Genomic DNA, 22,085 nt, shown 5'->3' on the forward strand with positions numbered 1-22,085 from the left:
CAAAGGAAGTTAATACTGATCTCGAAAGCTTTTGACCATTGAAAAACTTTACTAGGCCCTGCAAAGTGTGAAGATTTCTAAAAGGCTTTTAGGCCAGAACTAGGAGAGCATCTTCTTGAGGTACTCAGCGACAGCTTGTCAGAAGGCATGTTGCACCTGAGTTGCCAAAGAACAGTAGTTACTCTTATTCCAAAAAAAAATGGGCCCCATATCGATATTAAGAACTGACTATTAAGAAATTAACCTCTTTGAACAATGCTTGGTTACATATAAATAAATGATCAATGCCAGCTGCCTTTGTGTCCTGTAGAGGTGGAATATATTTGATTGGTCAGAAGATTTCATGTTAAGCTGAAGAAAGATCATAAAAAATGTGTTAATCCTTTTTGATGAAATTGACAAACTGCAAACTTCTGATTACTAATCTTGTCATTGTTTTGGTGCACACTGATTATAGATAACCTTGAGGCTAAAGTATTGATACTAGAACCCAATTTTGTCATTATTATTTTTATTTCACTTGCACTTTAAAATAAAATAGATTAAACTTAATGTTACAGCTGATCTCTGATTGGGAGAGCATTTTTTAAATGACATGTATTTTATTTAACAATTCACTTCACTTGAGTGTATTTGTGGATATTGTTTTTATTGTTAGTGGCATTAATTATATTCAAGACAATGTTTAATATCTTAGAGAAGTATTTTTATTCAAATAAATTCTAGTACCAAGAGTCCATGATGCGCCTCATGCTCATGAACCTCATGCCACCATAATTGCTGAAGTTCCTGTACTGCCCAGGCCCGAAGTGCCACATCCTGCCTCTGTAGTTGGGCTGGTCATAAAAGAGCCAGTGGCCATCCATCACATGACAGGACTGGCAGTGAGACATGCGGTAACGGTTCATGATGTTGTCACAGTCATCCATCATCTCGTACATCTGACCCATGAAGTTGTCCCTCTCGTAGATCCTCATTCTGTAGGATCCTCTGTACTGTAAGATATATATAACAAGTTAAGTTTACTAGACTGGACAAAACAACATGTAAATCTAGAACAGTGGATTTTAATCCTTATCATGGTAACCCATTGTTCACTAAATAACCCAACACTGATGTTGATCATAAATATAAACAATTAAATTGAGACAATTAGTTAATTTCCCCCCAAAATTCAAAACGCTTATGGAGCTCACCATGGGGATCATACGACAAGACCTGATGCAGTTGTTCATTCCAAACATAGACATGTAATCAGCATACTCTCCCCTCCTGAAGAAATATCCACTTCCCATGTAGTTGGTTTGGTCGTACATCATCCAGCAGCCGCTCTCCACTCTGCAAGAGTGACAACGATTCATGTAGGAGGAGAAGTCACCACAGTCTCCCATACACTCATAAGAGCGACCCTGGAAGTTTCTGTCCTCGTAGAAGATGACCTGAAAATAATTATTTTTTAGTGATTTATTTTTTCCCCATCTCCATTTTATTTTGGTTTAATTTTTAAGAATGTTAATTGAAATTTTAGTTTTACCTTGCCCATCATGGTTACTTTAGCTGACCCTTGGTGATTGCACAAAGGAGAAGCTGAAACTGATTTTCTGTGTTGACTGACTGTGGACACCTGTGCTTTTATACCAAGACCAAGACTAAAGGACATCTATTGTTAGTCAATTCCTGACTATGCATGTTGGCATAGAAGCTGTTAGAAAGCGTAGTATCTAGCTCTTAATATTTAGGCCAGCACTTTCCCTGGAACTTCTTCTAAACCTTTGTTATTTTGAAGTTCTGGTATTTTTTTCAGTGAATAAAGTCTCAGATTTATGGATACATTTGTAAAGATAGAATTTAGAACCAGGTGTGTACTGGAACGGAGAGTCATTTTCAAAGATATGCTGCTAGTAATTGGGGAAAGAGTTGCAGTTGAAAACTTTACATTGCCATTCTGAATGAATAAAACCATAGTGATGTTTGTTGAAAAGGAAAATTTAGTAAATTGGTTGATAAGCGACAGTATATTTCCAAATGGTGATCATTACTTATTATTTCACATCTTGCTGCTCTGATGGCTAGTGTTATGGTATCTTATCTACCTCCATTTATTCAGAATGATGAAATTGAGGAAGCTCTGATAAGATTGGCCAGTGAGATTATGATGATTCCATTGGGGTGTAAAAACACTTTTCTTAGACATCTTATGTCAAGTGTTCAATATTTTGTTCATAGATTTTTGCAATAAGGGAATCCATACGTTATTTAAATGGATACTGGCAACAAGATTTTTTTGAGTGTAGGGACATTAGCCAAAGGCACACATTCTCATAAGTTTGGTAAAATGGAAGGTAGGCCAAATATGTCTACTGCTATGGAGAGATGTAGTTTAACTTCTTAGAATGTTCAGCCTCAAATTGCCTCTCAGATATACTTTTATATGGATGGACTAGATTGATGATGTTAATGAAATTTTTGGTTCTGCTAGAAATCAAGATATTTCTAACCTGTATAATAATAGTGTAATAATAATAAGTAATAATAATTTTAATTTAGTGTTGAAAAGGCTTTTCTATCAGTTGTAAATAAGTCTCTTGTGTTGACTTTATTACCTCCCATGTTTTGGGTATTTTATTTGTAACAGAGACTTGGTTAAAAGTGGATAATCCTACCAATAATTTCAGTATCATGTTATAAATGTAAATATAGTTCTGTATCTCAAAGATTATTTTATTTATAAGTAAATAAAAATAAAAACAATATTGAATCTCTGTCACCGACTCGGTCCCAGTCATTCCCCTCGCTGGCCAGCAGAGGCTGCCATCTTCGGACTTCTAGCATTACATCATCCACTTACGCTGATTGTGCACACACCTGATCTGAATCTGGTTAACGACCCACGTACCCCTTATAAGCCTCACTCAAACACTCAGTCAGTGCGAAGTCTTGTTTAGCCCTGGCCAGCATTACTGAGTGTTATTTCCTGCCTGATCTCTTGTGTATAACTCCAGCCCGTTTCTGACTCTGCTTCGCCTTCTGCCTGCCCTCGACCCAAGCCTGAAACACGGACTCTGATACTCGTTACCTGCCCTCGACCCAAGCCTGATACACGGACTCTGATTCTCGCAGCCTGCCCTCGACCCAAGCCTGATACACGGACTCTGATTCTCGCAGCCTGCCTTTGACCCATGCCTGGTAATCACTCTGTGTCTGTTTGCCGCCAGCCTTGATACCTTTAATACTACTGTTGATGTGTGTTTGCACTTGTGTGCATATTGTGTGATTGAGTGAGAGCTTGATAAATACTGCATAATGGATCCCTCCGTGTCAGTCTCCTCGTTACAATCTCTCATTTACTGCAATAAACATGTACATTTTTTACAACTTTTTTTTATTTTTGCACAACTTTTTGGGAATGAAAGATACAAATCCTGCACAGTGGCCAGAGGTACTGTGAGCCATTTTTCTTGCAGAATATAGACCAGGTCATGTGATGCTGGTGGAGGAAAATATTTTTTGACTTTTCCTGCTCCTCCAAGACACACCAAAGTGGCTCAGTGACTGTGCAGGACATAGATGTTCAACTTTACTTTCAAGTTCATCAAACCACTATGTCACCAGTCTTGCTATGTGTGTATTATCATCCTGAAAAACTGTCTTCAGGACACAATTTTTTTTAACCACTTAGGGAGTGCCATGATATTGCAGCAAAAACCCTCACTGATCCACCCTCATGCTTTACTCTGGGCATGCAAAAGTCTGGGTGGTATGCTTCTTTAGGGCTTTTCCACACAGTAACTCCTCCTGGTGTGGGAAAGACAGTGAAGTTTGAAGATTTTTGAAGATCCCAAGGTTTTTGTTGTTGTGACCATTAAAAATGACATTTCACATTGGCACTAAACCCGTCCATGTATATTGATCCTGTGGAACAGTTTTGGTGGAAACAAGAGAGTTGAGGTGCACATTTAATTCTGCGGTGAGTTGGGCACCCGTGGTTTTGTTTTTTTGGATACATCCCTTTTAGGCAGCTTCCTCTTGCTTCCACAGTTAATCTTGTTGGATGTGGTTTGTCCATCTTGGTGGCATCCTGACATTACCCTTGATACAATGGCTCTTGATACATCACAAAGACTTGCTATGTTGGTCACCGATACGCCAGTAATATGCGCACTAATTATTTTTCCTCTTTTGAACTGATATGTCATCCATAATGTTGTGTGTATTGCAATATTTTTAAATATCTGTGCTAATACTCTTGTACTCAAATTTTAACTGTCTGTTCTTACTTCTGGAATGTGAAGATTGATTAAGATTGGTCACTAGATTGAACAAATTTACTAATAAAACCTCCAGCACTAAATTGGCCAGTATTTTAGTTTCATTGTCCAACCCCTGTACATACATATGTGCAGCATCTGTTAAATTACCAAATAGGATTAGAGAAACTAGTATAAATGTAAAACAAGGAATAAATTAGGATTAAAGGTTTGAAATTATCTTCTTGATAATAGTAGCTATTAGACTATAAATACTATTTGCAAATACTATGCAACTTAGTGAACAGAATGTTAACCTGTATGCACCAAAATATCCAAAAAGTTCAACAAAATAAAACCATTCTCTGATGTATACATCTGTTAGTAACTAAGTTAAACTACTAAACACTAAAGTGACCCACAATTGTAGTTATTCTGGATTTAAATTTCACAAAAAAAGGTACAAGCAAACAATAGAAAGCTTTTACTGTATGTAAACATACATCTCTATATTGCAGAGCATGTTTTATTATGGCACCAAATTCTCTTAAAGGAGTGGTCCACTACATATTTTAAACTTTAGTTGATGTGTAATGAAGCTTTGTGAACATAAACAACATCTCTGAATGTAAAATGCTCAAAGTTCAATGCAAAGGGAGACATTGACTTTTACAGCGTTAACTTAGCAAAGCCTACTACGAACAAAGTTTGGGGACTACAAAAAAATATATCCAGGCCAGTGAGATTACAAGGGCTTCTGGTTACATGCATTCACCACACACACACACACACACCCTGCCCAGCAAAGGGGAATGATTTAAGGTGCTGCAATGGTACATTAGAGAAAGCTAAAATGGTGTCCAAACACTGCTATTTCCACAGAGGTTGTTCTGTTTCTGTATTTGGCTTCTGTAATTGGACACAACAGACAGAGAAGTGTTAATAATTTAATTTTAACCATGTTCCAGAGAATTATAAAATTTATATATATCCCATTTGACAAATACAGCTTCCAGAATATCTCCCAGTACAGTGCTGGATTCAGCTAAAAACTACTCCAACCGACAAAGCTGTAAATTGTGAGCCACAACCTGTAAGTATTTTTATTTGTTTGGCACCATTAACATTTTAGCTACAAATTCATATTTATCAGTCAAACCGCTGTTAACACACAATCTTCAGCAGCGCATGAAATGCCTATGAGACATGAGAACTTTTAATTTTACTTACACATGCTTATAACCCAAATATATGTGAAAGACACTTGTCAGATTTTGTTTAAGAGAGCAGGCGTGAAGTTCAGCTGTGTGCTCTTCATTTTCCTGTCTGATTCAAGCAGCTAACACTGCTAACAGTTGCTCTGACTGGCAGTATTTACACATCGCAAAAGCACAGTCTTGTAGGGACGTGAGGTGGTGACATGGAGCCAATCCGCTAATCACAGCACATTACGTTAGCTGACCAATCAGAGCATCTTGAGGGCGGGACTTTTGTCGTTTTCCTGTTAGCTGAGTAGCTGCATATAATCAAAGTAAGATATATATATATATATATATATATATATATATATATATATATATATATATATATATATATATATATATATATATATATATATATTTATTTATTTATTAAATAAGTGATTTTCTTCAAGTAAAGCATGAGCACACATTGCTTTTGGAACTTATAAATACAACCAAGCCTTAAAATTTCATTCTGGACCACCTCTTCAATGCTGGGTACACAACAAATTTGCAATTAACTATTTGCACAAGCAAGCTATATACAATGTCATTGCAAATGCTCAAATATAGGAGAATTATCACAGTGCTACATGATTGATGCAGAATACATGCTGTGGAATGCATGGAAGACGTGAGGTTTACCTAATTTATGTCTTCTGTGCAAGCCCAAATTATTCAGCTTGAGCAGAAAATCATGGCGTGAAAAATATCTGGCAAGATTTAACTAGAGCAAGTAACGGTGTGCTCTGTTTTTGGTGGGATCCCAGTATAGGAACAGTTCTAGTCATGTGACCTCAAGATATATTGCAATCCAGTTGCAATCTACTTGTTTCTGACTTTTAATTATCTCTTTGTATGTATAAGCTTGTGTTTGCATAATATAAGAAAATGGTGGCATTAATTTTGAAGACACATGATTTATCATTCTAGAAGTTATTTTATTGATAGAAACACTAAAACACTAGTACCAGGAGTCCATGATACGCCTCATGCTCATGAACCTCATGCCACCATAATTGCTGAAGTTCCTGTACTGTCCAGGCCCGAAGTGCCACATTCTGCCTCTGTAGTTAGGCTGGTCATAAAAGAGCCAGTGGCCGTCCATCACATGGCAGGACTGGCAGTGAGACATGCGGTAACGGTCCATGATGTTGTCACAGTCATCCATCATCTCGTACATCTGACCCATGAAGTTGTCCCTCTCGTAGATCCTCATTCTGTAGGATCCCCTGTGCTGTAGTGGAACATAAGTCTGTTACTTTTAAAATACAATTAAATAACTTCACCATGATCTTAAACAAACTCAAAATTGAACCTACCATGGGAATCATACGGCAGGACCTGATGCAGTTGTTCATTCCAAACATAGACATGTAATCAGCATACTCTCCCCTCCTGAAGAAATATCCACTTCCCATGTAGTTGGGCTGATCGTACATCATCCAGCAACCACTGTCCACTCTGCAAGAGTGACAGCGGCTCATGTAGGAGGAGAAGTCACCACAGTCACCCATACACTCATAAGAGCGACCCTGGAAGTTCCTGTCCTCGAAAAAGGTGACCTTTAAAAAAGGTGAAGATTTAAGTTTAATTAAGGTAAAGTAAAATATGTGGAAAAAATACAGCTATGTGAACTGTTTAGAAATGGTGGATTGAGGTTTACCTTCATGTTTGCAGTGGTCTATCCTCAGTTGTTCCACAAAGGAGAAGCTGAAGCTGATTCTGCTTGTTTACTGACTGCTGCCACTCGTACCTTTATACTAGACCAAGACTAAAGACTACATAGTAGCTATTGTTAGTTAATTCCTGACTGTGCAAGTTGTCATAGAGGCTATTCTAGCTAAAGCTTGGCATGTAGATCTTAGTGTTCACATTTGTTAGTACAAAAAAAAACATTTTCTTACAATTTATATTTGTCAGAACGTGTGAATCTGATCAACAACATTGGGAATCTGATAAGTAACATAAAATGCTGGTAATGTTTTACAGAACATTCTTTTTGTTATCATGAAGGATCATGTAGTAACAGAACAATTGTTGTTTTCTTTTAGTACTGAATCGATTTTTTTTTCTAAACCATGCATACATTATTACATGTTATGCTTTAAAGTTATATAAACAAATTGTGAATGAACTTTAACTTATTATCAGACATCAATGGCAGTCTTTTGAATGAAGAGCAATGATGTAGCCTATTCATAAATTGGAACTGAACTAAACGTTACATATCTCACACATTTTAGTTTAACACATTAAAATTCATTTTAAAATGTTACCATCCTTCTCAAGTCATAAACATGTAACAAACATGCTAGATTCTTTATTTCATTATCCAGACTTGTTTAAAACAAAGTTGGATCTCTTATTCTCCGTCAGTGTTTCTCTATCTACCTTTAACAGAAGACCGGACCTTTAAAAGTGGTTATAGGTTTGGTTACATTTTTTTTTTTTTCATGAATGTTTATGAAGTCTGTCTTCACCCTCATCCTCCTGGAAGATTGCTCCCTTGCAGATTCAGAAAATGTCACAACCCCAGTTCAACATCAGTCAAACCAACGGAGCAGTTATTGAATACAAGGACAGCCTGAATACAGTAGAAGCCTCCAGAGCCTCTGGAGTAGGCTGATACAGATGCACCGGCGTGTGTGGCAGCAGTTCCCCCAGCGCAATGTCTTGTAGTCTTTAATGTTTGTTTTTGTGCCTGTGTATTTTATTCTATGTAATGAATATGGAACTTTGAGCACAGTAGTTTGACAGCAGTTATCATATGGATATGGAACTTTTAATGCTATTGTGTGGCAGGAGCAAACTTTTCACACCAGATATCTGCTGCTCCCTCTGCAGGGGAATGTTTTAGCGAATTACCCATGGATATTACTCAGAGGAGCAGTCGTGCTATCATGGGCACAGAGCAGGCAAGTGAAAGCCATGCATCAAGAGAAGAGATGGAGATACAAACCCTCATTTTATTCAGTAATGATGGGTAATGTGAACACTCTGGCAAAACAATCTGAGGAACCAATTGCTCTGGTAATGTACTAAAAGTTATACACAGAAAGTAGTGGGTTTATTGTGCAAAAGAGGTGGCTAACTTACAACATCCTTCATGCTAACTTGGAGTCACCAGGTTTAGTTGTTCAGACAGAGATGGTAAATTGTGTGGTAAAAATTTAAGGTGGTGAATTCATTTTGTATATGAACAACAGAGGTGGGAAACGCAGTGGCGCAGTAGGTAGTGCTGTCGCCTCACAGCAAGGTCACTGGTTCAAGCCTCAGCTGGGTCTGTTGGCGTTTCTGTGTGGAGTTTGCATGTTCTCCCTGCATTCGCTTGGGTTTCCTCGGTGCTCCGGTTTCCCCCACAGTCCAAAGACATGCAGGACAGGTGAATTGGGGAGACTAAATTGTTCATAGTGTATGAATGTGAATGAGTGTGTGTGGATGTTTCCCAGAGATGGGTTGTAGCTGGAAAAAACGTCTGCTGCGTAAAAACGTGCTGGATAAGTTGGCGGTTCATTCCTCTGTGGTGACCCCGGATTACAGTTTTTCTTGTTTGCTTTGACCTGGTTAAAGAAACTAGGTTTCTCTTCATTTTCATTATCACTATCCCAGCAGAGCAGAGGACAGGTCTTGCAAATGTGTAAACCCTTTCTCATTGGGTTGACACATTTTCCCCACCATTTTTCCAAACAGTTAACACAGATGTCATTCAAGCAGTCCAAACTCCATTGTTTTAGTTTTGGTAACCAAACAGAATCCATCTATTCCTATCTATTAAAAACTACCAACATCAGTATGAAATCACTGAAGCACCGGTTTGACACTCCTTCACACAAATCTTCAATTAGCCATCATTCTGCAAAACTTATAAAAACGATGGAAGGTCTGTGTTGTTCTGTGCCAGCATTGATGGAGGAGGTCAATATGGCTATGTCCTATACTCCCAATAGATTTGACTGTATATTAGTTTACATGTGTTTTCTCTAATATTTACAGTATTTTATTACTTTTGTCTGTTTTTTTTATATGCAGTATTTCAGTTTTCAGCCACAGTTTGAAAAATGTCATGAATTCAATATATATTCAATCAAAGCACATCTTATTCTTGATCCAATTCTTTGCAAAAAGGCGAATTTGACAGCCCAAATAGAGACAACAAATGCCATTGGCTATAAGCTACAATGGCAAGCAATGGTGGTGCATTTTGAGTTCTGTATTTTGTTGTCCATTGTGTAATGATTAATTGAAAGAGCTCATATACTTGTTTGCAAGTTGTGTAGTTTGAAGGTAAAACTAGCTTTTGTTGCATATGTTAAATGTTTTGACACGATATGTGCCTTTTGCAAGCAAAATGCGGCATTTTGACCATGAGTGCCGCTGTTTAGGCCTGTGTGTTAACTGTTTTGAAAATGTGGAGTTTCAGTTGACAACTACATCCAAGCAATCGAGAAAAACTGTAATAAAGAGACTTAGCCGAAAAGAAAATGAATAAATGAATGAATGACAATAGGGTTGCAAACCCAGACTGTTACAGTTAGGAGACCATATGCTTTAAAGATGTGGTGTTAAACCTGGTTAGTCTCTCGCTGTATTAGATGCCAAGAGAGTTCTCACATATAATTGTTATCTATGTGTATATGTCTCATCGAGTGCTCTATTTGACACTGCATGTGACATGATTCACTTTCAGTTGCCAGGCTTCAAGCTCAACACACTTATAGTTTTTTGCCATGTCAGATGACTTTAGCCACCAAATGGAGTTCACTGTGTCAGACTTTTTTTTTCAATGTATTGACTGCACAATGAGAAAATTTGGACGATTGTCATCATGTATATTATGTATGTATGCTAATATCATGTATGGTTATGTGAAGGATGCTTAGTGCCACCCCCTGCATCCACTGGGAAAACCAGATCACACTATTATCCATCTTCAACTAAAATACAAGCCATTAGTAAAAAAGCCAACCAATTATTATGTGCACCTTTCCTGCTTTGAGAAACTGTTTTGAGACTACTGATTGGGGTGTGGTGCAGGACACACTTGGGGTGGAATTAGAGGCAGTCACTCATTGCACAACTGATTGTTTGAACTTCTGCATTGACACTGCTGTCACTACAAAGATTGTGCTCTGTTACCCTTACAATAAGTCTTGGGGGATGTTAAATACCTCCCTAATAAGAAAAAGGGGGATTTAGGGATGGTGACCTGACAGCACTAAAGGGCTGTTTGACGGAAACAAAAGAATCTTTCAGAAAGAATGTTGAAAGTAAACTGGAGGAGAAAAATATGAAAGAGAGCTTTATTGTCTTTGCCTAGGCTATTCACCTTATTCTCCGCCGATGAGCGGGCGCTGCCATTTGAATCTTTTTGGCTTAAGACTTCCGATCTCATTCACTTCAATTCATTTTTGACGTTAAAAACTATGGCGGCAAATCAATGCCAATATTAATCGAGCGCAGCGGTGATGTTTGCGCGCGAGGAGAAGTGAACCGTGAGCAGATTACAGGTCTACACGCGAGAAAACTACAGCTCGCGAGCGCACAGGGGATCTTCACGCGCTCAACTGATCCAGCGCGAGAAAACAAGTCCCGCCCGTGCACATCATCATCTGTGCATGATGTACGCTCTCGCGAGCAAGGTCATGCCTACAGCGCGCGCGCGATCAGTTCTCTCCGCTCGCTCGCTTGTTCTTCTCTCTGCTCGCGCGAAACATTTTGGATTTTTGTCAGTCCTGGGGCGGGACTTGGTTTACTTGTTATCTCTAACGCTATTGGCTACTCTACCTGTTGTGAAATCTACTCATGAATGTTCCTCGTGTGACCACCAGAGGGAGCCATCGCCTGAGTTCTAATCTCCCCAAGGCTCGGCTGGGACTGATTACATACAGCTGAAACCCATTTCAGATTCTCTATATAAACGCACACATCCTTCACTCGGTGCCTGCCCTGACCACTGCGTAGTTATATTGATTCCTTCTGCCGGCCGCCTGCCTCGAATCTCTGCCTGTCTCTCGTTAACAATCACTCTCTCCTAACCCCGACCCACGCCTGCTCTTCGACTATTCTACTGGAAAGTTCCAATTCTATCTGATGTTTGTGAGTTTCCACGTGTGATATCTTACTGTTATTAAAGTGTGCAAATGGATCCAGAAATGCCTGATGAATCATTACAGAAAACTTCGCCGCAAGGATATCCAGCAACTCTACTACAGTTATCGTCCGAATTATCCACTCAAGGAGCCCAGTTAGCCCTTCATCGACAACAACTGGTACGACTGACCACTTTAACCGAGGAGCTTGTTCAAGCTGTACAGCGGCTACATGTCGCACCTGTTAACCCCTCGGCCGCTCCTTCTCCTCCTCCTCCGCCGCCCCTCAGTATGCCCCTCGATCCCCTGCCACAGTCTGCAGTAAATCCCAGATTGGCTTTCCCCGATAAATTTGACGGCAATCCCTCCAAATGTAAGGGATTTTTACTGCAATGTTCATTATTTGTTGATCAACAACCGTTTCTTTACCCCACTGATTCCAGCCGAATCGCTTTTGTATGCTCTCTGCTTTCTGGAAAAGCCCTGAAATGGGCTACAGCTATATGGAAGCCGGAGGGTAACACTTTTATATCCTTTAAGGATTTCCTGACACAATTTCGAGCAGTGTTCGAACACCCCGCCGATGGGAAGAGCCCCGGAGAGCAGCTGTTGACACTTGTTCAGGGCTGCAGTATGCAGCTGAGTATGCACTCGCCTTTCGTACACTGGCAGCCCAAACAAACTGGGGTGAGGACCCTCTTAAGCTGTTTTTTCGTAAGGGACTGTCTGCTGAATTACAGTCAGAACTGGTTTGTCGCGAAGAGGGTAAAACTCTTGGTGAATTGATTAAAATCACAATCCGACTGGATAATCTTATCAGAGCACGCAGAGTACCGCAGCTGCGACGCCTCCCTGATCTCGAACCGACGCAGAACGAACGCATGCAACTCGGTTACACTCAATTAACTCCGGAGGAGCGTGAACGCAGATTGCAGAACCATCTCTGTCTATATTGCGGAGAATCTGGGCATCGACGCATTAATTGCACGGTCCGTCCAGCTCGATCGGTGAGTCTATCATCTTCTAACATGTCAAGTTTAACTATTCGAATAAGCATGTCTCAGGCGGATTGGGGTATTGATTGTACAGCCCTCATTGATTCAGGTGCCGCTGGTAATTTTATGTCATGGGAATTTGCTAGACGTCATAAGTTAACGTTGCTACCATGTGAATCTGTGCTTGCAGTGGAAGCGCTAGACGGACGTCCTATTGGAAATGGAAGGATCCAGCATGTCACAAAATCCCTTAATTTACAAATCGGGGCGCTGCATAAGGAAAGGATCAATTTCTATATAATTCAGCCATCTAGACATCCTGTAATTCTCGGTTTACCCTGGCTGCGCCGGCACGACCCTCACATTTCCTGGCAGAAGGGGCAGATACTGCAGTGGGGCTCAACTTGTTTACATCAATGCCTTGATGAGATCACTAAGCTTCCTGTCCAGACAATAAATATACCGTCCCTTCAAGATCAAGAGTTTGCCACATTACCAACAGTATATTCTGATTTGACTGAGGTGTTCAGCCAGCAAAGCGCTACTCACTTACCACCTCATCGCCCCTATGACTGTGCAATTGAGCTGCTGCCAGGCACGATACCTCCCAAGGGAAGAATATTTCTACTGTCTCAGCCCGAGTCAGAAGCCATGAACTCCTACATCCAGGAGGAACTAGAAAAAGGATTCATTCGCCCATCTACTTCACCGGCGGCGGCCGGCTTCTTTTTCGTTAAGAAAAAAGATGGTAATCTGCGTCCATGCATTGATTATCGTGGTCTCAATGAGATCACAGTCAAATATCGATATCCCCTTCCTCTGGTACCAGCAGCCCTAGAACAACTACGTCAGGCTAAAATCTATACCAAACTCGACTTGCCTATAATCTAATAGGCATAAAGCAGGGAGACGAGTGGAAGACCGGGTTTTCCACCACCAGGGGGCACTATGAATACACCGTGATGCCCTTCGGGTTGGCCAACAGTCCATCCGTTTTTCAGGCATTTATGAATGATGTCTTCCGTGACATGCTGGATCAATGGGTAATTGTCTATATAGACGACATCCTGATCTACTCTAATACTGTGGAGGAACACATCCAACATGTAAGAGCAGTGTTACAGAGGCTTATTCACCATCACCTTTATGCAAAATTCGAGAAATGTGAGTTCCATCTGACAAGTGTGTCTTTCCTGGGCTACAATATCAGCGCGGAAGGAGTTACCATGGATGAGAGAAAGGTAACCGCAGTGCAAGAGTGGCCACTCACCCAGACTTTAAAGCAGCTACAACGCTTCCTAGGCTTCGCAAACTTCTATAGAAGATTTATTAGAAACTTCAGTACCCTAGCAGCTCCCCTCACCTCCATGACTAAACGCAGTCATGCTAAATTAATCTGGCAACCCGAAGCTATACAGGCCTTCTCAGTGCTAAAGGAGAGATTCACCTCCGCTCCAGTATTACGTCATCCTAATCCCGAACTACCTTTTGTGGTGGAAGTGGACGCCTCCAACACAGGAGTAGGGGGGGTACTCTCTCAGCGCCCGGGCATCCCCGAGAAGATGTATCCATGCGCCTTCTTCTCACGCAAGTTGAACAGTGCAGAACGTAACTATGACGTCGGTAACAGGGAACTCCTAGCTATCAAGCTTGCACTGGAGGAATGGCGACATTGGTTAGAGGGAGCGATTTTTCCATTTACCGTACTAACCGAACACAAAAATCTTGAGTACTTGCGCACCGCCAAGCGCCTCAATCCCGACAGGCTCGCTGGGCTTTGTTCTTTACTCGTTTTAACTTTACTGTAACTTATCGTCCGGGCAGCAAGAACACCAAGGCGGACGCACTTTCACGAATGGAGGAGAGGGGTAACGAGGCTGAGCAGGCTGATGCCATTATACCCGATCATTTACTACTGGCTCCCGTTCAATGGGACTTAATCACGGAGATTACTCAGTTTAATCACGACAATCCCCCACCTGCAAACTGTCCTGCTGGTTTGACATTTGTACCACCGGAGTTTCGACAGGAGGTGTTAAAGCAAGTGCATGACAACCCCAGCGCAGGTCACCCAGGTATAACAGCCACAAAGAATCTAGTTTCCAACCGTTTCTGGTGGCCAGTGTTATGGAAGGATGCCATGGGCTACGTGAAGAACTGCATCACTTGCCAGACCACAAAATCTTTACATCAAGTACCAGCCGGATTATTACAACCACTCCCAGTTCCTGAACGTCCCTGGTCCCATATCGCTCTAGATTTCATAACCGATCTTCCGGTATCTCAGGGCAACACGGTGGTGCTCACTGTCATTGATCGGTTCTCTAAGGCATGTCGTCTCATTCCTCTGCCTAAACTGCCCACCGCGCTAGAGACAGCGGAGGCGATGTGTAACTGGGTATTTCGCTTTTATGGACTCCCTGATGATATCGTCTCTGATCGGGGACCCCAATTTACGTCACGATTATGGGCTGCTTTTTGTAAAAACCTAAATATCAACGTCAGCCTCACCTCTGGATATCACCCTGAGTCAAATGGACAGACCGAACGACTAAATCAGGAAAATACCCGCTTCCTTCGATCCTATTGTCATCAGCATCCGTCAAATTGGAATCGCTATCTCTTTTGGGGCCAAGTATGCACAAAATTCCCTTGTCAAACCCTCTACCGGAATAACCCCATTCAAATGCATTCTCGGATATCAACCGCCCCTATTTCCATGGTCCGGAGAACCCACTACATTGCCTGCAGTTGATGATTGGTTCCAAAGAAGTGAGGAGATCTGGAACAGAACTCACACACACCTATTAAGAGCGGTGAGAAGACAGGAATTGCAAGCCAACCGGCATCGGCGAACAGGTCATCGATACATGCCAGGACAGTGGGTGTGGTTATCGACCAGAGATCTACGCAACCGAAATTCCTGTAGAAAACTTAATCCCTGGTATGTTGGTCCTTTTAAAAGTATCCGTCAAGTTACCCCAGTATCATCTCGTCTTGAACTCCCTAATCATTATCGCATTTCTCCCACATTTCATGTTTCCTTGCTGAAACCCGCTGGTGGTCCACGAGAGGAAATACCACTACACGATGAACAGGCGCTCCCCATCACCATAGAGGGCGAGGTGGCTTATCGAGTTCGAGAATTACTCGATTCGAGGCGTCGGGGTGGCGCCCTCCAATATCTGGTGGACTGGGAGGGTTACGGTTCAGAGGAACAAAGTTGGATCAACGCGAGGGACATCCTCGATCCCACGCTCACCCTAGAATTTCATCAGAGACAACCGGACAAGCCGGCCCCCCGACCGCGCGGAAGACCCCGTCGCCGACAAATTACTCGCCTCCGGAGCTGCTCGCAGGGAGAGGGTTCTGTTGTGAAATCCACTCATGAACGTTCCTCGTGTGACCACCAGAGGGAGCCATCGGATTACACGGGTGTAAAATAACTCACGTCTCTCCTCGGTTTTCTGCTGCACCGGAATACATTTATTTGCATATGTCCAAATATGGGAAGCAGGTAACACATGACATGACAGTCTGAGGGCACATCCAATAGTAACACTAACACCCCCACTTGCACTCATACTGTACAGTACACAAACTGTATATAGTAACACAAATGTTCGATTTACATACCAAACAAAAAACCTTTGTATTTTTCCAGCTTAAACTTTGTCACTGGTTTAGTCATGACATCGGCTACCATGTCTTCTGTGGGACAGTACTCAACAGTCACTTTTCCATCGCTCAGTGCCGATCGAATGAAATGATACCGTACATCCACATGTTTGCATCTTTGACGGCACACTGGATTCTTTGATAGTGCAATGGCACCTTGATTGTCCTCAAAAATCTGTACAGGCATATACATGCAGTCATTTTCCATACTGTCCAATAACTGTACAAGGTACATGCTTTCTTGTGTAGTTACAGTCAGTGCCATATACTCTGCCTCGCATGTCGATAGAGCTACTGTGGACTGTTTCTTTGACTTCCATGAGATCAAAGGACCATTTGCAGAAAGGCTGAAACAGTACCCTGTTGTGCTTCTTCTGTCATTTAGATCTGAGGCAAAATCAGCATCACAATATGCCACAAGTTTAAGTTTTTCATCACTTTTCTTGTAACATAGCTCCTGATCAATTGTACCCCTCAAGTACCTCATAACATGTTTAACCGTAGACCAGAGCTGTTCGTTTGGTTTGGACAAATACTGTGATAGTTTACTAAGAACCCAACTTAGATCAGGTCTAGTACATGTCATTAGGTAGATCAAACTACCTACTGCCTCACGATACCTTCTAGGATCAATAGGATCACTATCACTGTCGTAATCCAATTTCAGCTCACATGGTGTTGATCTGGGTTTACAGTCTAACATATTGAATCTCTCCAGTATTCGCAATATGTATCTTTTCTGGTTTACCCTTACAGTTCCCTTACTTTGATCAAAATCAATTCCCAGAAAATGTTTGAGCTTTCCCAGATCTTTCATTTTGAAGTCAGCATTTCTTTCATATCCTTAAGTAAACTGTTGTCACTAGCAGCTATGATGAGATCATCTACCCAGATTATTATGATCACCCTGTCTTTACCACTTCGCTTACTGTACACACAGTAATCAGCCAGATTCTGTATGAAATCATTTTCAGTGAGATATACATGTAACATTTTGTTCCAATTTCTTCCTGATTGTTTTAAACCATACAGTAATTTGTTCAATTTACAGACTAGTTTATCACCTCTGTTTGATTTGACAAATCCTTTCGGCTGCTCCATGTAAATCTCACAATCTATTGGAGCGTGTAAGTAAGCCGTTTTCACATCCATTTGGTGAAGTTCAAGATCATATTGTGCTGCCATTTGCATTAAGGCTCGAATTGATGTGATATTTACTGTTGGTGAGAAAGTCTCTATGTAATCTACACCCATCACTTGACTATAGCCCTTAGCAACATATCTGGCCTTGTATGTCTCTGTCTCATCTATATTACTCTTAATAGAGTAGACCCATCTACCCCCCACTGCATGTTTACCTTCTGGTAGTGTAGTTAGGGTAAATGTATTGTTTTCTTGTAGTGAGCTAATTTCATCTTCCATGGCCTTAACCCACATCTTAGACTCATTGGAATTCATAGCTTCCTCAAAAGTCTGTGGTAAATCGCACATTCTGTAACAGTAATCAACATTAGTAAGAATCTGATCATCACTCTCCACATCAGATACATAATCTGTCAAATACTGTGGGGCTCTCCTATTTCTCTTAGGATAACGTGCGCATTGTTCACCACTCTCAGTTTGAGCACTACTCTGACTCTCTGTCTCAGTTGTCTTTTCTGGCGTCTCAGTAGTAATGTTATGTGTTGACTGGGGAGATACATATCTCTCTCTATGAGAATCATCATCTGACATTGTGATTTCTGTCTGTGTCTGATGATCAGCCACACATCTTGTTATGAATTTCACAAGTCTGTGCTTCAGAACTTTTCCTGTGTCTGGATAATAAATCAAATATGCAGGGCTGTTTTTATCATATCCTACAAAAATCCCTTTTTCACATCTAGCATCCAGCTTCTTTTTGTCGTGTTTGTATGCGTAACATACTGAACCAAATATTCTTATTTTAGAGAGATCAGGCTCCTTCCCAGTCAATGCATAGTATGGGGTTTGGTGTATACGGCTATTGTAGCACCTGTTGCGAATTACTGCAGCAGTCATTACCGCGTAGGTCCACAACATCTTGGGCAGGCCGCTCTCTAAGATCATGCATCTTGCCATCTCAAAAAGTGTTCGCCAATTTCTCTCGGCAGTCCCATTTTGATGGGGCAAATATGGCGCTGAAGTCTCATGGCGTATACCATTCTTACTTAAAAGAGACTGAAACTCTTTTGCTGTGAACTCTGTTCCATTATCTGACCTAACACACTTTATGCGCCCATAAGGTGCTGTGTCAGCAATGAACTTTTCAGTTGCTCTTGCAGTGTCACTTTTAGCTTTTAAAAAGTAAACAAATACTGCACCAGAGTAATCATCAGTGAATGCTAAAGCATACTTGAAGCCGTCTTTAGCTTCTGGGTCAATTGGACCAGCTAGATCTGTGTGCACTAGTTCGAGTGCAACTTTAGCTCTTGTATCAGGCTCCCTGTTTCGGCTCTGTACAAATTTACCCTGTGTACAAATCTCACAATTTAAATTAGATTTATCAATCTTCCCTGTTATTTTCATCCCCTTCACTACATTTTGCAATTTGGAAATGTCTTCATAATTGCAGTGCCCAAGAATTTCGTGCCAGGTTTGGATATCATAACATGAGTTACAACTATCAGTATCACCATCTCCGTTAACAGTGTTCAGATAATACAGTCTATTGTACTCATGTATGCTAAGTTTTGTACCGTCCTTATGAGTCAGTTTGTCTTGTCCTAGTTGAAAGCAGATCGAAGGTCCGTTTGTTGTTGCTGCTTTAACAGAAAAAATGTTTTGTGGATACGATGGTATATACAAGGCGTTCTTTAGTATCGTTTTCACTTTATGTTCCGCGCTGTCAATCAAGTGCACCTCTGCGTCACCTCTTCTCTGCGCAACTCCACTCGCCTTTGTTCCGTCCGCCAACTCAATGTAGTGTTTCTCCGGTTGGAATTTGTCATCAAACTGTTTGAATTTCTTAAGAACAGTAATGATATGCGAGGTCGCGCCAGTGTCGACCATCAGCCCTTTCCGCTGTATTTTGTATGATCTGTAGTCACTGGCTTTGAAGATAAATGTGTGTTCCTCATCATCGTTCTTGTCGCTAGCCAGTTTAATATCATCTCTCTTTTTTCGTCTACAGTTCTCGTCTTTGTGTGTTGAGCTTTTGCAGTAATTACACCACTGTCGTTTGCAGTTTAAGGCTGGGCATGTACGCATTTTGTGCCTCTTCTGTTGGCAGTTGTGACACGTAATGTCCGAGTATGCGAGCCCTTCTCTCCCCTTGCGTCCCGAGGGGGAGGCATTTGCTTTAATCACGTTATCTTCACTGGCGACATTGCAGAAGTTTTCAGTACTCTCAAAATTTCTCAGCTTCATTTTAAACTCAGCAAACGTTATTTCTGTATCACTCTGTGTGATATGTATTGCAAACGGTTTAAACGAGTCCGGCAAACCTTTCAAAATCATCGCAATTAGAAGTCCATCACTAAGGGTTTCTTCTGCATTTCTTAGTGCTGTGATTGCGGTTTCAGCTCTTATAATATAGTCTGTGACACTCTCACTTGGTTTCTTTTGAAGAGAAGTTAACTCGGTATACAGAGAAATGATTCGCGGCTTCCCTTTGCCAGCAAAGTAGGCCCGTAAAATCCGCAGAGCTTTCCTACCGTCATCCGCGGCATCTCTCATGACAAGTGACAAATTTTTGTCATCCAGGTACTGGATTAATTCTGCATAGGCTTCTTCATTTTTATCAGGTCCTTCATCATCATCAGCACGTGCGGAGGCCTCTGATAGCACCGTCTCTTTCAATCTTAGCAACCGCATGTCTCCTAAAAACTTTGTTTCCCAAAGTTCATAGTTTTTCTCATCTCCGTCGAAACACAATCTATTCCATCGGTTACTCACATCTCTCCTGGGCCCATAACCTGTTGGCGCAGCCATTTTCGTGTATGGTAACCGGTATATAATCTTAATTACACGGAGGTAAAATAACTCACGTCTCTCCTCGGTTTTCTGCTGAACCGGAATACATTTATTCGCATATGTCCAAATATGGGAAGCAGGTAACACATGACATGACAGTCTGAGGGCACATCCAATAGTAACGCTAACATCAAGCCAAATTTATGAACATGAACTCACGTGTTCAAATTTATAAAAATCTTTTTTTTTTTCTTAGACTCATTGTCCTTGACTCATTTTCCATGAAGAACAAGTCAGAATAAATTGGATGGACAATAGTATACAAAATAGGCTATACATGCATGAAGTGCATAAAGTACAAAGGTTTATAGTAAATTAATTAAATTGCCATTAGTCTGTTATTCCACTATACAGTTGAAGTCAGAATTATTAGCCCGCCTGAATTATTAGGCCCGTTTATTTTTATCCTAATTTTCATTAAATGGAGAGAAGATTTTTTTCAACACATTTCTAAACATAATAGTTTTAATAACTCATTTCTAATAACTGATTTATTTTATCTTTGCCATGATGACAGTAAATAATATTTGTCTTGATATTCTTCAAGATACTTCTATACAGCTTACAGTGACATTTAAAGGCTTAACTAGGTTAATTAGGCAGGTTAGGGTAATTAGGCAAGTTATTGTATAACGATGATTTGTTCTGTAGACTATCTAAAAAAATAAATAGGTTAAAGAGGCTAATAATATGGACCTTAAAATAGGTTTTAAAAAATTAAAAACTGCTTTTATTCTAGCCGAAATAAAACAAGAAATAAGTGGGATAATAATTCTGACTTCAACTGCATATGTGACCTTTAAGATGTTGGCATGTTGTATAAAAAAGGGGTATTTGTATGCCTCTGAATTGGAATAATGTAATGGATAGTAAGTAAAGCCAAACGAAGATTGTAGAAATTAAATTGTTGCTCAATAGGTGGCGATAAACACCCATCTGAATGTCTGTCACTGTATTCTTTGTTTGATTGGGCTAATCATTTTTGATTGAAGTCTTTATATGCAGGTTATTCAATCATTAACTAAAAATGAGATTGAAAAAAAAATAATAATAATATATATTTATATATATATATATATATATATATATATATATATATATATATATATATATATATATATACACACATATATATATATATATATATATATATATATATATATATATATATATATATTTGTTTTTTTTTCCACTGATCTATATTACAAAAAATGTTAATAATTATAATAATATACAAAGCTGCACTGCACATATAGTATGCATTGTATGGAAAGATCTAAAAACCAAATAAACTCTTCTGAAGACAATATTTCATAGAAAGATCATCCCCAAGTGTCATAATGAGCTTTGCTGTTGTGGTTAATAATGAAGTAAAATACAACAAACCAGACAAGTGCTGCACGGTACAAATCAAATGGGTTCAGAAAGTCATGTTACAAGAATCCAAGTCATTATTTTAGAAGATTAATTATCATTATTTGACTGTTTCTCGAGATTGAACCCTCATAAAGTTCATAAAGTTCTCAGAAAGTTTCTTATGATTATGACTTGCAAATTGTATATTTAAATTTGTATATTTAATGGCGTGATCTTTTAACCTGCGCCCAATCCCAGCTAACTTCTGGAAAGGCAGAGTAGCCAATAGCGTTAGAGATAACAAGTACACCAAGTCCCGCCCCAGGACTGACAAAAATCCAAAATGTTTCGCGCGAGCAGAGAGAAGAACCAGCGAGCGAGCGGAGAGAACTGATCGTGCGCGCGCTGTAGGCATGACGCGAGAGCGTACATCGTGCGCACAGATGATGATGTACGCGCGCGGGACTTGTTTTCTTGCGCTGA

The 22,085-nt window shown here is 40.4% G+C and overlaps 2 protein-coding genes across 2 annotated transcripts; both read right to left on the reverse strand.

Moving 5' to 3' along the window:
- Positions 1-628: 628 nt before the first annotated feature.
- On the reverse strand, positions 629-1,609 carry crygm2d6 (crystallin, gamma M2d6). Its single transcript, NM_001002138.2, has 3 exons — positions 1,535-1,609; positions 1,197-1,439; positions 629-995 (listed from the first exon to the last, which is right to left on the reverse strand). Exons 1-3 carry the CDS (start codon positions 1,544-1,546, stop codon positions 723-725), a joined length of 528 nt encoding a protein of 175 aa, NP_001002138.2. The 5' UTR covers positions 1,547-1,609; the 3' UTR covers positions 629-722.
- A 4,799-nt stretch (positions 1,610-6,408) lies between these two features.
- Positions 6,409-7,219, reverse strand: crygm2d19 (crystallin, gamma M2d19). Its single transcript, XM_021478899.2, has 3 exons — positions 7,155-7,219; positions 6,811-7,053; positions 6,409-6,725 (listed from the first exon to the last, which is right to left on the reverse strand). Exons 1-3 carry the CDS (start codon positions 7,158-7,160, stop codon positions 6,453-6,455), a joined length of 522 nt encoding a protein of 173 aa, XP_021334574.1. The 5' UTR covers positions 7,161-7,219; the 3' UTR covers positions 6,409-6,452.
- Positions 7,220-22,085: the final 14,866 nt, after the last annotated feature.

The sequence above is a fragment of the Danio rerio genome, chromosome 9, assembly GCF_049306965.1.
Source record: "Danio rerio strain Tuebingen ecotype United States chromosome 9, GRCz12tu, whole genome shotgun sequence".
Classification (NCBI taxonomy): Eukaryota; Metazoa; Chordata; class Actinopteri; order Cypriniformes; family Danionidae; genus Danio; species Danio rerio.

Excerpts from the sequence above, each read along its gene's own strand:
- crygm2d6 (NM_001002138.2), bottom strand. Across the intron at positions 996-1,196 it reads CTTGTCGTATGATCCCCATG|TACAGAGGATCCTACAGAAT; the intron begins GTGAGCTCCATA and ends TATATCTTACAG.
- crygm2d19 (XM_021478899.2), bottom strand. Across the intron at positions 6,726-6,810 it reads CCTGCCGTATGATTCCCATG|CACAGGGGATCCTACAGAAT; the intron begins GTAGGTTCAATT and ends GTTCCACTACAG.